This window comes from Thermobia domestica, chromosome 1 (assembly GCF_964235325.1).
Source record: "Thermobia domestica chromosome 1, izTheDome1.hap1.1, whole genome shotgun sequence".
NCBI lineage: Eukaryota > Metazoa > Arthropoda > Insecta > Zygentoma > Lepismatidae > Thermobia > Thermobia domestica.
Window position 1 is genome coordinate 205,424,590 of NC_137454.1, and position 17,132 is coordinate 205,441,721.

The 17,132-nt window shown below is 35.2% G+C and overlaps 1 protein-coding gene across 2 annotated transcripts in view; it reads left to right on the top strand.

The window, feature by feature from the left end:
• The window catches only part of Cul5 (cullin 5), a 119,935-nt gene that overhangs the window by 63,268 nt on the left and 39,535 nt on the right, over positions 1–17,132 (top strand). For both annotated transcript variants that reach the window (XM_081768975.1, XM_081768967.1), the window contains exon 9: positions 411–545. In XM_081768975.1, coding sequence (XP_081625101.1) covers positions 411–545 — 135 coding nt within the window. The remainder of the gene's footprint in view (positions 1–410; positions 546–17,132) is intronic.

Here is a 17,132-nt window from a genome sequence, read left to right on the forward strand (position 1 = left end):
CGTGCTATAATACAAAGCGTAAACAATGTGTTTACTTGGAAACCTGAGCTAGTTAAGAGAAATTTTTGCTATGTCTTTCGTGTTCAGAATCCCAGAATCTATAAAGAATAATTACTTGGAATAATTACGTATTTGTAAAAAATTCATTCTTGGGCAGTGTTACCTATCAAATTAATTTATAAATGAGATGAATTCTCTGCACCTACTGAGTTATAGTTAAATTTCTCTTTTTTATAATTATAAAGTTCTATTTTAGATTTCCGTAGAAAGACTCAAAATAAATGTGTTATTTTAAAAGGTAATGATGTAATAAAATTTTGCAATATGTGTTCATAATGGATTTAATGTCTGCCAATACTTGTAATGTCTTCAGTCTTACTATTTCTTTAATATAATAAATTTATTTGTAGGGTACTGGTGTTAAATCCCAACCTGAATCCAAATGTCCGGAGTTACTTGCCAATTACTGTGATATGTTATTAAGAAAAACTCCTTTAAGTAAAAAATTAACATCCGATGAAATAGAAAGTAAGCTGAGAGATGTTGTAAGTATGTATTTCTCTGTAGTATCTTTACTTGTGTTCTATACTATATTCCTCCTATTGTTTATTTTTTTAAAAGTATTTCTAAGTCGTTCACTAATGTATCAAAACCATAATAAAAATATCATAGTCGTTCGTAAACACAACGAACCACACCGTCAGTTGATGAAAGAATTTCAGCAGTACTTTGGACATGATGTGTCTGCATATACTCTTTCTTGGAAAGATATTTTATTTCCCTGATGCTCTTATTTCTCTTTTATTTTTATCCTTCGTGGACAATGTTCTAGAAGAGAGCCGAAAACTTGAAAATACAAGGATTATTTAAGAGAGAGAGATTTGAGATGGTTACTAATTCAAGTTTTTATGTACATAGCAGTAGAGCAACTATGTGATGAAATAGGTTTGTTTTAAATAACTAAAGGTGAGTACAAGTGTAAAAATTGCTCTCTTGTCTGTGTGAGAAGTTAAACTATCTTCAAAATTCAAATCCCCAGTCCGGAGTGTACGAGATTACATACGAATCCAATAGTTCTTAAGATGGCATAATATATAAACTAAGATAAAAGAACAAATCATTAGAGATTCGAACTGTGGTCGCACAAGGACCTGACCGAGGGACCGCCGACGAGTTTCACTACTGGTAGAGGAAAATCCTCTTTCAAATCCGAAAAAAATTGCTGCAGTCCATGAATACATCTATTCAAACAAATTTCGGAGAGTACATTGCAAAGGGAATTTTATGCAATAAATATTTGGACTAGAGTAGCACGAAAGAACCTACTTCTCACCACTGTGCATATAGGTGGATCTTTTCAATTGGCTGAAAAACACACATTGAAGTGTAGCGGGTCCCGCGAGTCGCGGTTTGTGTATTCCATTGATGCAAAACGTCGAGTGCACCGAAATTCCAACAAAGCACTTCATTTGTAGTGTTCAGAAGGCGTGGTCCAAGCTGGAGGAGGTTCTGTTATTGTAGGGGTATAGGGGCATATGAACATGTAAACAAGCATGTTTAGTTGACATTCTCATTGACCAGTTTTTTCCATTTTCCCAACATCTTTATGAAGAATATACAGCGGTCATTTCCATCTCCGAAGATTACAACTGTCATCTTCAAAGTACTCAAAAGCGTTTCTACATGGTTTGAGAAATAACTAAGGTTAATGACGCACATGTCTGATCTGCAGTCCCCAGATTTAAAATGTGTAGGACTATTTAGAGCAACAGATGAAATGCAGAAGTAGACATCCCTATACTTCACTGGAACTAGAGAATCTCTGATCAAGTAGGTTGACATCGATATCATATCTGTAACACCTTGTGAAGTCACTTCCAAACAGAATCCAATTTTTGTTACTCTGTATTCACCCCAGAGTTATTTTCAAAGATTTTTTTAAAAATAATACTGAATAGTCACGTTATGTAACACAATAAATTCTTACGTATAAAGATTTCTTACTGTGGTAGAGGAATTCCGTGTATTTATATATACCTGTAGGCACAGTGTAAAGCACGAACTGATCTTTCCAAATTCTTTTGATACATTCAGCAGAGCAAAACTCGCTAAAATAACAATAGTAAAGATAACAATTTAAATTAATAGAGAGAAAGGAATATTGAAGATATTAGTAAGTTAGGAATATCAGTTCCAGCGACACATTGAGCTCCATTCACTTGCTAGTATTGATAAGTTGGAAATCGAGAATTTGGAAGACGAAAGTAAAAGTTGGAGTAAGCCAATTGCTACTCTGACGTTCCTCTATTTCTGTTATTTCCTTTTAAATACTGTTATCTTCTTTCTCTTTCTGTTGGAAGAAACATGTTAGCGAAAGTGTTAAAGTTCATTATTATTTATGACCGTGTTTTGTATATGTATCAATCATGAAGCCAAAATAAAAAATAAATTATTTACCAAAAAAAAAAAAAAAAAATCACAATACTAAAAAATACATTATGAGCCTTTCGCTAGATCGCGTCATGGAATAAGGAGGAAAAGCTACTTCTGTCTCCTTACTTTCTTTCTTTCTATCTGGTGAAGCATTTTAACGAAGATTAAATAATATTCTATTTATAGTTTTTATTATTATTATTATTATTATTATTATTATTATTATTATTATTATTATTATTATTATTATTATTATTATTATTTCTAGTAATTCACACACAGAAAGAACTGTGTGTATATAATACAGGCGCCAATAGAAAATAAATAATAATCCATACGAATGCTTACTGGAAAAAAGTGTTTTGATCAATAAATAAAATAAGTCGTCAGAATCCAGCAGAATATGTATGGAAGGGCTCTGATTGATGATTTGGTCGGTGACGGGCGGAAAAGTTACGCACGTAAACGTGCGTAAAGTTCGATCAGGTATTATAATTGCCATTGTATACATGTAAATTTGGAGTTCAAGAGGGTTACTTAGGTCCACTTCTGTATAGCGTAAAATGTGGGACATGATGTACGTATTCCAAAACTGATCATTGTATGGGAAATTTCACTGTTACAACATGCTACCTCTCAACCATTGAACATGAAGGCACTTAAATTCAAATGAGAGTTCTTGAAACAAAATACTGCCATGGATTAATTCTATAACTATATGCGGGCTAATATATATATCAGAAGGTAGATGGAACAAATTACTCGTTAGATCATGATGCTTGTGTTCTTTTCTTGTACAATAAGGAGTCATTGCTTTATCCATAACCTGAAGCTAGTATCAGTGCACAGATGCTTACCAATTTAATGGAAACACCTGAAAAAAGTGCAACTTAGCAGATTAGTATGACGGTCGACTACCTTTCGCCCTTACAGCAGCTTTGATGCAATGTGAAATAGAGTTATAGAGATATTGAACGCCAGTAAGTAGATTAGTATACAATTTTGCGTAAAGTATACCATTTAGTTTCGTAAGAGAGTCTGAGGACGGAAATAAGCGCCTGATTCGTGGCTTCAAAATGGACAAAAGATGTTTAGTTATCATGTCCGAGATATAGTTGGCCAGGGGATGTGTTCAGCTTCATCCCTACATTCCCCAAATCACGCCGCAATAGCTCCAGCTGTGTGAATGGGCTCATTATCCTGGAATATGGTGTACCATTACAGTTGAAAGTAATGGCAATTTTTTTTTTTACGCACCCTGTACCTAGTAATTTTTTTTTAATTCAATTTCGGTTTAGCTACACAATTTATTTACTCCCTTTACTTCGAATTAAATACAATGAATCGAAAGGTTTCATTAATAACCATATTCCCGCTGTATAATATATTTATTTACATTTTGATTAAGTGTAAATCTCATTTACGGATATATAACTTGAATAGTTACAAGGTTTACCATTCTGACGTCATACCGAAACATAGTTCCGTTATTGGATATAAATTTCCTTAATTTCAGACCAATGTAGAATTTAGCCAGGTACCTAATCTTTCCCTCACCCCCTCTCACTAGTCCATAGTCACTTTCAGATCCGGTTATATCTGGATTTACCAAATTTCCATTCGTTTTGTAATTTCCGCGGCTAAAGTTTTCGTTCTGATTGGAGGAATTCTCCTACCTCTGGCTTTTTCGGCGCAATGTTATGAGAATAATCAAGAACGACTCTACGAGCACAGCCGTGAAAATCAACTACGCTATACTGGCTGGTAAAGACGTGGATTTCGAGTGTAAAACAGGTAAAATTTAGACTAAATGTCATCGTAAACGTCGTGTGATTAATCGGGAGCCAGGAAACCCATATTTTTGTTGAAAGAACTGCAAAACCAGGGGAAAATATCTGATTCAGGATTTCGGTTTGCAGGAAGCCATATTTGCTGCCCAGATAGGATAGACAATATAGGAAAGTGATTTTTTTTTTATCTTTTCAAATTCAATTAGGGATTAGGGAAATTACGACCTGATTAGTGCATGTTGGTCGTGTATTAAGTAAATGTGATTTATTATTATTTATTTCGTAATTGCAAGTATGTAGTAGGTTTGATAGTATTGTAAATAATCATAATGGCAGCTTAAGTTAGCTTAAAAGGGCTCCTATCCCCTTTTCTGAATTGAACCGGTTCTAGCGGGGGAATGGGTTAGTTATTGTTCGTTTTAGGGCCTTTTCCCCTTTCAGGGGAAGGGTCCTTACATAAACCTCCTTAAGGTGCCCCCCGGGCATCAACTTTTGGTAGTCATTATGTAAACAATTGGTCAGGTCAATTGGACCTAGTGTTTACCTTTCTCATTTTGCCCCCTCTAAATTAAATAGAGCCGACGGTATATATCAGAAGGGAGTATTTATTTTGTCAACATGCATGTAACTAAATGGTGCATGTTTGGTTTAGTTAGTTGTTTTATGTATAGTATTAGCAGTGGTGTATGTAGTTAGTAGTTTTGTGTGAGTGTGTGAATTTTCGATTTGGACAGTGTATAAATATGTGTTAATTTAGTACCATTTTCCTAACAGAAATAAACCAGAGTAAATATTAAATTTCTGATTAATGAGTACAAGTATACATTTCAGTACACGGTAAATTATGCCTCCACTACAGCGCCACAGCGTCCGGTTTCGGTACTCAATTGTTTGTTGACAATACGACATCGCATAACTTAGTGATCTAGGTTGTCGGATTTTAGTCATTTATTCAAAAATTACTTTCATTGGACATGGTTTTCGGTTCAGATGAGTATACCTTCGTATAAAATAGCATGAGATCTTACTGTACTGAAAATTTCAGCTTGCTAGGGTCAGTAGAAATTGAAATATCCGCCGAAATAAAGAATACCTATTTTCTTAATAGAAGTAAAGCCCATATGCTGTTACTGTTTGGTTCAAAATGTAGTATTAAATTCTTTTTTCCCGTGGCTGTCGAAAATTCCATTGTTGCTTCAGTTTTATCAACAAATCAGAAATAGATTAATCATTGACAATTTAACTTTCCGTAAATACATGTATGATTTTTTTTTTTAAACCTGCAAGGTAAATACAATTTGGGTGCTTCGAAATAAAGAGTACGTGGTTCGATGAATGTGATCGTGTGGTGGTTTGAGCGTGATAGATTGTGATAGTTATATATATATATATATATTTATTACTGCGTAATGTAGATATGTGTATGGCCTGCGTGTAAAATGTACGAAATAGGGTGTTTATAAAATATTACTTCGTGCGAAAATTAGTAGATAATGAATGAACGTAATGATATGTTAATAATATGATATATAATATGAACGAGATGACGACCCCTATATTTAAATGGATAGGCCTAGTGAATTTTATATAGTGAAAATATGAATATGTTTACGAAAAAAAAAAAAAAAAAATCTCTCGCGTTTTGACTTCCACACCAGTGCATTCATCCAACCGAGTTTGCTACTTGAATGTAAATTATAGTTGGGAATTGTGTGTTACTTTGCATTTATGTACCTCATAATAACAGCCCCAGATCTTAAGCCTTTCAATAGATAGAGTAGTATCATGTGGGAATTACTTCTAAAGGATGACAGAAATGATAATTAAGAAAACCAACTGCTATATCCTGTGATCATCGAAAAGTACAGGTTTCGGTCATTTGTATCTTTAGCATTCATAGCCTCTCCGAGATTTTTTTTTTTTTGTTTTTGTTGCTTACCTTATTTATTTATTGTGCAGTGTTCATATAACTCAGTTCGGACTATCCGATTAAATTAACTGCTACTAAATGTAGCGTACCCGGACGTCGACCCCTAGTCCCCTTAAGTATTTTCATGTCTTTTCTTAGTCTAATTAGATGAGGGAAATTAACGACGTCCCAGACGGTGGCATGTCTGCGCTGGGTAGCCATCGGTGATGTTTCGGTAATTGAAATCACCGATCCAAAATTCAGTTTATTTATTTAATTTTTTTTAATTTTGGCGAATTACTAATTAGGGATACCTTAGCTATTACTCTAATTTCATTACTATCCTGGAATCTTCTAGTTTCCAAGAGGTCGGATGATTTTTTTTTTTTCTTGAAATTCTAAATTAGCGCCTTCTCTAACCTTCCGGACGATTTCCGGGAACCTGCTGGTTTGGGCCGGATACGGGGATCGGATTTCAATCTTACAACCAAATACTTGTGGGATTGGGATCTGATGGACACAGAACTTGCATCCTTGGCAGCAGGGCGTTCCTTGAGTCTACGTATTTGAGTAGACCACCCTTTTGGCATGTTAAGAATATTTTGGCTATGGATTTGTTGAGATAGAAATTCGACTTTTGTCTTTGTAGCGTTAGTTATTTCTCACTTAAGTCTTTGGCGCCACTATTCTTCGTCTTCCTTCTTCTCTATCTCTCTCTGTCTTCATTACTTCGAGATTTTTTTTTTTTTAATTTTTCAACCTTGCCCCCCCCCCCCCCCCGATTTCTGAAACTCATGAAAATGTACAATATTCCATATCACTTATTTCGATCGTATGTACTAACTGAGACATCGAGGGATGCAATTCGTGGAGGTATTGCAGCACATCTCGGGACCATTTTCGCGATATTCAATCCACTACTGGAGAAATTGATGGGAAGGTACACTATGCTTTCGGATTCCTAGAAACATTCGTTATTCATGGATCATACAAATTATATCCATTGACAACTGATTTCTGGTTTTTATTTCTATTGATTGGTCATATAGTGTGTATGTATTAGTAGTCTGGGCCCACTAGTTTCCAATAACATTGATTTTTTTTTTATATACATCTATATATGTGCTTACATAGTTTTAAAAGTTACGTGCCTGCTCAATTTGTTACATTTCCACCTCTTATGTCACTAAATAACACCAACTATTTTTTATATATATATATGCGGATCTTTAGTAAATTGAAAATGATTATTGATTATCGGGTTTATACATAGAAAGTACAATGTTGCAACCTTATGAGAGAAAAAAGTGAATTTTGATAGTCAGGGTTTTTGTTTTGTCTTTGAGCCAATAAAATATAAACATTTATAAAATATGAATACTTGTCGAATATGAACGGTTATGTAGAATTTAAACGTCGACAAAATACTACGATGGATATTAAAGTGAAATTTATTGTATTGAATAATATGAATATATATATATACGAGTATGTATGTAATGGGCTCGGTATTTACCCTGGTTTTGTTTAGGTTGCCATAGGTTTTTGACACCCGACCGTTACCAACTATTTGTGACATATAGTGTTACCGCGTATATTGTAATAAATTACATTTTGTTGAGTGGTTACTGATGTCTGTAACTATTAAAGTTGAATATAATGTTAAATACCGCATGTAAGTAAAACGAGTAGCAGGTCGTAAGATAAGTAAAATAACCCTAATCCTCATCCAAATTTATTCGCAAGATCAAAGTGAAATTAATAACCTACGAAACAGTGTGCCCCACCAACGAATCTTCTATCAGTAGACTCTGAAACAAATCCTTCCCCTACGATCAGAAATTTAACTATTCAGTGACTAGAATCTTTTGACTACAAGATCTATACTATAAAGAAAATTACTGGTCTTAAATTTAATGAAGAGAAATTTAGTTGATAACTTAAGGTGAATACCGGAATATGGAAATATGTTCTCAATATCTGTGACTGGATTCAAAATTTTTTTTAACCTTGATAAACTTTGAAATTTTATATTGAGTGCGTCGAGTGACGAAATGAGAAATATAAATATATATGTGATATGAAGCGACTATTTGTCTATAGCTAAAACAAAAACAATTAAACACTCTCATGGACACAAACCACAGTGCGAAAAGAGAGTTGGAAAAAGGAGCTATTATCGATGTGAGAACAAAGACTCATAAAATCGTCGAAATGTCTCCTCTTGGGACAGAGACCTAATAAAATGTTACTGAAGTGTTTTTTTTTTTTTTAGGATGATTAACCAATTATAATTTTTTTTATTTATTTTTTCTTTCTTTTTCCGCAACGATATATATATATTCATTACATTGAATCCTAAATGTATTGATCTTTGAATTTTTTTATTTTTGTCTTTCATTTTTTTTTTTTTTTTTTTGTCAAATTCTCTTTTATGTAATTCAACTTTTAATATATATATAGGAAGAGAAATGTGTTATTTGGTCTTGATAAAATTAGCGAATTTCTTTGCATGTTAATGAAACATTCTTTCCATGTATTAAATTTTTTCCCTGTTATGTCCAACTAATTTTTCTTTTATTGAAATGTAATAAATGTATATAGTAATGTAGTTAGGTTAGTTTAATTTAACTAAATACAACCCGAAGTATACATTGTCCTGTATGAATGTGTGTGTGAGTGAAATGTAGGTTCATTATTAAGTGCATCCATTATTTTGACATATATGTGTGACTTATTATAATTAATGGTAGTTATCAATTAAACTCATTGAATGTTAATACTAACTTAAGTTGGCTCTATGAAGGAAGTAAAAGGGACTGAAGTAGTCTGAACGAATGATCAGCATGGGAGAACTGTGAGAGTCAAAATCTTCTACGAATATGTAATACTCTGATTTTTTTTTTTTTTCTTTGTGGTCGATTCTAACATGCCATCAACTTCGTCGTTTATTTTTCAAATATTGGATATTAGTCTAGAACTTCTGGAAATATTGAATAAACTGTAAACTTAAACTTTCTCGTCTATCTCAGATCTAGATCGGGATAATTTGGTAGTTAGGGTTAAATGGATCTAGATCGGGGATGTATGGGTTAACATGTGTCTACCCTTGATCACCTTAATACCAAATATTAACCCAATAGCTATTGGAATTCGATAATTATTCACTTTCTTTACCATATTTTTCAAAATATTCAGTAACAGCTTCCTCTTTATCACCTTCTTACTTTACCTCTTTCCTTTTCTATTTTCCTTTTCCTTTCTTCATCTTCTTCTTCTATTTTTTAATAAAACTGAAAAGGGGGTCGTGACTGGGAATCCTAGATGTAATAAACACGGTCATGTATTTAGTTATTTTATTTCATTCTCTTTAGAAGTCCGATAAAAAGTTTTCTCGTTTCGATCGAATCTAGTATGTTCAAAATTAAGAAACGGCTAATATATTCCAACGTAATTAGACATAAGCTGATAGCTTCATGAACATCCCCACCAGGGGTGAAGGGTTCCCACTTACGACTTATTCTTTTCTTCAAACAGTTTTAGACTGACAAGAAGTGACAGGATTCGTTGTTATAGAAACGGTGGTTTCTATGGCAACGACGACTTTCCCTTTTACAGTTTTAAATTGGCGACACGTGACAAGACTGTTGCTATGGTAACCATGTTTACTGTGGTAACGGATCTGAAAATGCTTATTGAATAATACCAGTTATCATGCCAATCAGTTTGAGTTGGTGAACCGCGATAAAAATGGTTGTTATGGCAACGTTTGTTTCCATGGCAACGGATCTCAGTTTAAATGGCAACCGATAGATTTGAAATTTTTTTTTAAGAATGTCAAAGAGTGAGGTTGAAGGCATGTTGAATTGATTACAACATTGAAATTAATAAGAGAAATTTTATAGTCAAATGAAATAAGTAGAGTCGTTGGCTACTTTGTCATTTTTGTTTCCTTTTCTAAGGGGGAGAAAGAGAAGGAGTGTCCAAATTTTTCTAAAATTAGAATTAAACGCTAGAAGGGTTTCAAGGAAGGAAAGAGAATGGGAGTCCTTTAAGTCATGAATAATACTTGTCTGGATAGCAAATAAGTATTTTATAGTATATGTGTATTTTTGCTATATATATCTTGTCTTTTGTAAAGTGTAAAGTGTCTCAAAGCTATGGCAACAAAAAAGGTTGTGGTGTCACAGGGCGAGTGTGAAATCACGTGCACTCAATGCACATTAAATGAAAAAGAGAAAAGATCTCGCGCCCCGCGAAGATTAATTAGATGCACCGGTTGTGGACAAAAATGGATCCACTTTGCTTGTTCCAATTTAGATGATACTGCGGAAAATGCAGAAAAGGTGCAAACCGGCGAAATAGAAAAATATTGTGAGGACTGTGAAAAGGACCGAGGCCAAATATCTCCAGCGGAGATATCTGACCTCGACGATGAGGAAAAAAATGAAAATCACAGTGATTCTCGGGATCAGACGGCAAACCCGAAGGAAGGAATGTCATCTGGAGGGTCTGACACGTCTGCATTAATTCGCCAGATGATGGAAATGATGCATGAAAAATTCACTAACATGGAAGTTAAAATAGACCAGAATAGTGAAAACTTAAGGCGTGAGATAAATGAGAAGTTTGATACCTCGAAACGAGAGACCGACGCTCGATTCGAGGTATTAAACAACAAATTTGACCAGATTTGTTTAGACTTTGCTTCTTCGATTAGTAAATTGAAAGAACAAACGTCTACTGAACTGGAGCAGGTTAGATACCAGGCCCAACAGTCTACCGAGCAGCTCAGAGACGAAACAAATGAGAAATTAAACGAAATAGATGTAAGGTTTGAGGGTACAAACAAAAGATTTGGTGACATCGAACGAAAGGTTGAACAGCAGCAGGCTGAAATAAGTAAATTGAATGTTGTAATATCCGACCTATCAATAGAAACTAAACTAGAGTCGGTTGATCAAAGAATTAGTCGAATTCAAACTGAGGTAGACAGTATTAAGGGGAAGATTACTAAACTGGAAATCGTCAAGTCTGACATCTCCTATCCTTTTCCTGATAGCGATTCTATAGGGAAAAATTTCCCCGAAACGAGTAACGTCCTCCCGGGAAAGAGTCAAGTGTTGCCTGATGCACGGGACACAACCATGTATTGTCCCCCGCATCAGCCAACCTCGAAATCATGGTTGAGTAATTTCGATGTACCGATGCAGTCGAGTGTTGTGACTACAACAGTCACTAGCGTAAATGCTCACTCTACCTTTGGAATGGTACAATCTTACAGCGTGCTGCCAGGAGGGGAAAGGAGATGTGCCGGACCGTCAGTTACTGCAGTGGTGGGTCCTAAATTCGAACCTTACATGGTCAATACTAATTATAAAACCTCTCTTGGTCATATGGGAGCGTTCAGTTCAGTGACCACTCCGTCGGTGGCAAATCCGGTGACAACCCCAACCGCTCAGGATAATGCGTTGATTCCACTAGATTCTTTTCCTGCCCCGTATAGTATGAGCTCTAAAGTTTCCCTCCGGGATATTGAACGTTTCCCCACTTTCGATGGGAACATTACTAACGGGTTACCTAGAGTTTTTCTGCGAAGATTGCAGCAATATCTAGACATGTACAAACTTACTGATGGAGAACGCCTACAAATAGTTGAAAAATGTTTGATCGCCGCTTCGGGCGCATGGTTTGCCTCGGTTAAATACCAAATCCGGACGTTCGGTGATTTTTTGATTCTTTTCAAAGAAGAATATTGTAATGAGCACATCGAACGACTCCAAAAAAGAAACTTACAATCACTCCGGTATGATCGCTCCAAGTATGGATCCCTCTTGGACTATGCTTGGAAAATTATCGAACTATATTATCAGATAGCTGAACATCCCTCTCAGGCCGAACTGGTAGATATTATAGTTAACGCTCTTCCACCTGATGAGTCCCGGGCCATAGCGTCCCACTTGTGCCAAACGGTGCGAGAAGTCACCTCACGGTTAGCTGCCTTGTGCGGTAAGGAAGTTGGTGGTCCACCAAAACGATACTTCGCCCGACAGGCAAAGATTCTAAAACCGACGAAGATGAAGGTAACGGCAAGTTGCCAGACGGATTTCCTGAGTTATACCCAAGCTGGATCTCGTTATCCTAGTGGGTATGGCTCAGAAAACAACAATAATGGCCGGCGACTATTTAGGAATCGGCCCATGTTCAACAATCGCCGGAGTTATCGTCCCTATGACCGTACCAACATGGCATCGAACCCGGATAGGGGCGATAACACCAGGAGGAATTTTAACAGGACGTACGGAAGAAGGGAGAACGGTAATAGTCAGAATAATAGTAACAATAATGTAAATCGACCCCAGAATTCAGTCCCTTCGCAAGCGCGTGGTAACGGTGAGTCTAGAACAATATTGAATGGAAGTGATCGTCGGGAAACTGCATCCTAATGTCATTTGATATGCTACTCGGCGAGTGAAGCCTTACGAATTGTCTCTGTCGATTTCTCAGTTAGAACTTCTGTCCGTTCTATTGCTATGTGAACACTACTGAAAAAAAAAAAAAAAAAAAAAAAACTGCGCTGTTTTGCATAATCTCAAAGGCGAAAGTATCGGAACTCACAATTTTCGAAATTTAAAGATTTTCAATTGTACAGAAGATAAACGTAATGAATTACTCGCGCAATACCCCAAGTAGATATAATATACTGTCCTAGTGTGACTGGTAATGTTTGAATGAGATGAATGAGTGTGTTAATTTAACAAGCATCAGTAGTTAGTATTCCCAATTAGCAAAATTTTGTTATTCTAACAAAATTTTGTTAATGGGCCGGGGAAAACTGTAATGTACCATTACAGTTGAAAGTAATGGCAATTTTTTTTTTACGCACCCTGTACCTAGTAATTTTTTTTTAATTCAATTTCGGTTTAGCTACACAATTTATTTACTCCCTTTACTTCGAATTAAATACAATGAATCGAAAGGTTTCATTAATAACCATATTCCCGCTGTATAATATATTTATTTACATTTTGATTAAGTGTAAATCTCATTTACGGATATATAACTTGAATAGTTACAAGGTTTACCATTCTGACGTCATACCGAAACATAGTTCCGTTATTGGATATAAATTTCCTTAATTTCAGACCAATGTAGAATTTAGCCAGGTACCTAATCTTTCCCTCACCCCCTCTCACTAGTCCATAGTCACTTTCAGATCCGGTTATATCTGGATTTACCAAATTTCCATTCGTTTTGTAATTTCCGCGGCTAAAGTTTTCGTTCTGATTGGAGGAATTCTCCTACCTCTGGCTTTTTCGGCGCAATGTTATGAGAATAATCAAGAACGACTCTACGAGCACAGCCGTGAAAATCAACTACGCTATACTGGCTGGTAAAGACGTGGATTTCGAGTGTAAAACAGGTAAAATTTAGACTAAATGTCATCGTAAACGTCGTGTGATTAATCGGGAGCCAGGAAACCCATATTTTTGTTGAAAGAACTGCAAAACCAGGGGAAAATATCTGATTCAGGATTTCGGTTTGCAGGAAGCCATGTTTGCTGCCCAGATAGGATAGACAATATAGGAAAGTGATTTTTTTTTTATCTTTTCAAATTCAATTAGGGATTAGGGAAATTACGACCTGATTAGTGCATGTTGGTCGTGTATTAAGTAAATGTGATTTATTATTATTTATTTCGTAATTGCATGTATGTAGTAGGTTTGATAGTATTGTAAATAATCATAATGGCAGCTTAAGTTAGCTTAAAAGGGCTCCTATCCCCTTTTCTGAATTGAACCGGTTCTAGCGGGGGAATGGGTTAGTTATTGTTCGTTTTAGGGCCTTTTCCCCTTTCAGGGGAAGGGTCCTTACATAAACCTCCTTAAGGTGCCCCCCGGGCATCAACTTTTGGTAGTCATTATGTAAACAATTGGTCAGGTCAATTGGACCTAGTGTTTACCTTTCTCATTTTGCCCCCTCTAAATTAAATAGAGCCGACGGTATATATCAGAAGGGAGTATTTATTTTGTCAACATGCATGTAACTAAATGGTGCATGTTTGGTTTAGTTAGTTGTTTTATGTATAGTATTAGCAGTGGTGTATGTAGTTAGTAGTTTTGTGTGAGTGTGTGAATTTTCGATTTGGACAGTGTATAAATATGTGTTAATTTAGTACCATTTTCCTAACAGAAATAAACCAGAGTAAATATTAAATTTCTGATTAATGAGTACAAGTATACATTTCAGTACACGGTAAATTATGCCTCCACTACAGCGCCACAGCGTCCGGTTTCGGTACTCAATTGTTTGTTGACAATACGACATCGCATAACTTAGTGATCTAGGTTGTCGGATTTTAGTCATTTATTCAAAAATTACTTTCATTGGACATGGTTTTCGGTTCAGATGAGTATACCTTCGTATAAAATAGCATGAGATCTTACTGTACTGAAAATTTCAGCTTGCTAGGGTCAGTAGAAATTGAAATATCCGCCGAAATAAAGAATACCTATTTTCTTAATAGAAGTAAAGCCCATATGCTGTTACTGTTTGGTTCAAAATGTAGTATTAAATTCTTTTTTCCCGTGGCTGTCGAAAATTCCATTGTTGCTTCAGTTTTATCAACAAATCAGAAATAGATTAATCATTGACAATTTAACTTTCCGTAAATACATGTATGATTTTTTTTTTTAAACCTGCAAGGTAAATACAATTTGGGTGCTTCGAAATAAAGAGTACGTGGTTCGATGAATGTGATCGTGTGGTGGTTTGAGCGTGATAGATTGTGATAGTTATATATATATATATATTTATTACTGCGTAATGTAGATATGTGTATGGCCTGCGTGTAAAATGTACGAAATAGGGTGTTTATAAAATATTACTTCGTGCGAAAATTAGTAGATAATGAATGAACGTAATGATATGTTAATAATATGATATATAATATGAACGAGATGACGACCCCTATATTTAAATGGATAGGCCTAGTGAATTTTATATAGTGAAAATATGAATATGTTTACGAAAAAAAAAAAAAAAAAAAAATCTCTCGCGTTTTGACTTCCACACCAGTGCATTCATCCAACCGAGTTTGCTACTTGAATGCAAATTATAGTTGGGAATTGTGTGTTACTTTGCATTTATGTACCTCATAATAACAGCCCCAGATCTTAAGCCTTTCAATAGATAGAGTAGTATCATGTGGGAATTACTTCTAAAGGATGACAGAAATGATAATTAAGAAAACCAACTGCTATATCCTGTGATCATCGAAAAGTACAGGTTTCGGTCATTTGTATCTTTAGCATTCATAGCCTCTCCGAGATTTTTTTTTTTTTTTGTTTTTGTTGCTTACCTTATTTATTTATTGTGCAGTGTTCATATAACTCAGTTCGGACTATCCGATTAAATTAACTGCTACTAAATGTAGCGTACCCGGACGTCGACCCCTAGTCCCCTTAAGTATTTTCATGTCTTTTCTTAGTCTAATTAGATGAGGGAAATTAACGACGTCCCAGACGGTGGCATGTCTGCGCTGGGTAGCCATCGGTGATGTTTCGGTAATTGAAATCACCGATCCAAAATTCAGTTTATTTATTTAATTTTTTTTAATTTTGGCGAATTACTAATTAGGGATACCTTAGCTATTACTCTAATTTCATTACTATCCTGGAATCTTCTAGTTTCCAAGAGGTCGGATGATTTTTTTTTTTTTTCTTGAAATTCTAAATTAGCGCCTTCTCTAACCTTCCGGACGATTTCCGGGAACCTGCTGGTTTGGGCCGGATACGGGGATCGGATTTCAATCTTACAACCAAATACTTGTGGGATTGGGATCTGATGGACACAGAACTTGCATCCTTGGCAGCAGGGCGTTCCTTGAGTCTACGTATTTGAGTAGACCACCCTTTTGGCATGTTAAGAATATTTTGGCTATGGATTTGTTGAGATAGAAATTCGACTTTTGTCTTTGTAGCGTTAGTTATTTCTCACTTAAGTCTTTGGCGCCACTATTCTTCGTCTTCCTTCTTCTCTATCTCTCTCTGTCTTCATTACTTCGAGATTTTTTTTTTTTAATTTTTCAACCTTGCCCCCCCCCCCGATTTCTGAAACTCATGAAAATGTACAATATTCCATATCACTTATTTCGATCGTATGTACTAACTGAGACATCGAGGGATGCAATTCGTGGAGGTATTGCAGCACATCTCGGGACCATTTTCGCGATATTCAATCCACTACTGGAGAAATTGATGGGAAGGTACACTATGCTTTCGGATTCCTAGAAACATTCGTTATTCATGGATCATACAAATTATATCCATTGACAACTGATTTCTGGTTTTTATTTCTATTGATTGGTCATATAGTGTGTATGTATTAGTAGTCTGGGCCCACTAGTTTCCAATAACATTGATTTTTTTTTTATATACATCTATATATGTGCTTACATAGTTTTAAAAGTTACGTGCCTGCTCAATTTGTTACATTTCCACCTCTTATGTCACTAAATAACACCAACTATTTTTTATATATATATATGCGGATCTTTAGTAAATTGAAAATGATTATTGATTATCGGGTTTATACATAGAAAGTACAATGTTGCAACCTTATGAGAGAAAAAAGTGAATTTTGATAGTCAGGGTTTTTGTTTTGTCTTTGAGCCAATAAAATATAAACATTTATAAAATATGAATACTTGTCGAATATGAACGGTTATGTAGAATTTAAACGTCGACAAAATACTACGATGGATATTAAAGTGAAATTTATTGTATTGAATAATATGAATATATATATATACGAGTATGTATGTAATGGGCTCGGTATTTACCCTGGTTTTGTTTAGGTTGCCATAGGTTTTTGACACCCGACCGTTACCAACTATTTGTGACAGATTCGTGGCTTCAAAATGGACAAAAGATGTTTAGTTATCATGTCCGAGATATAGTTGGCCAGGGGATGTGTTCAGCTTCATCCCTACATTCCCC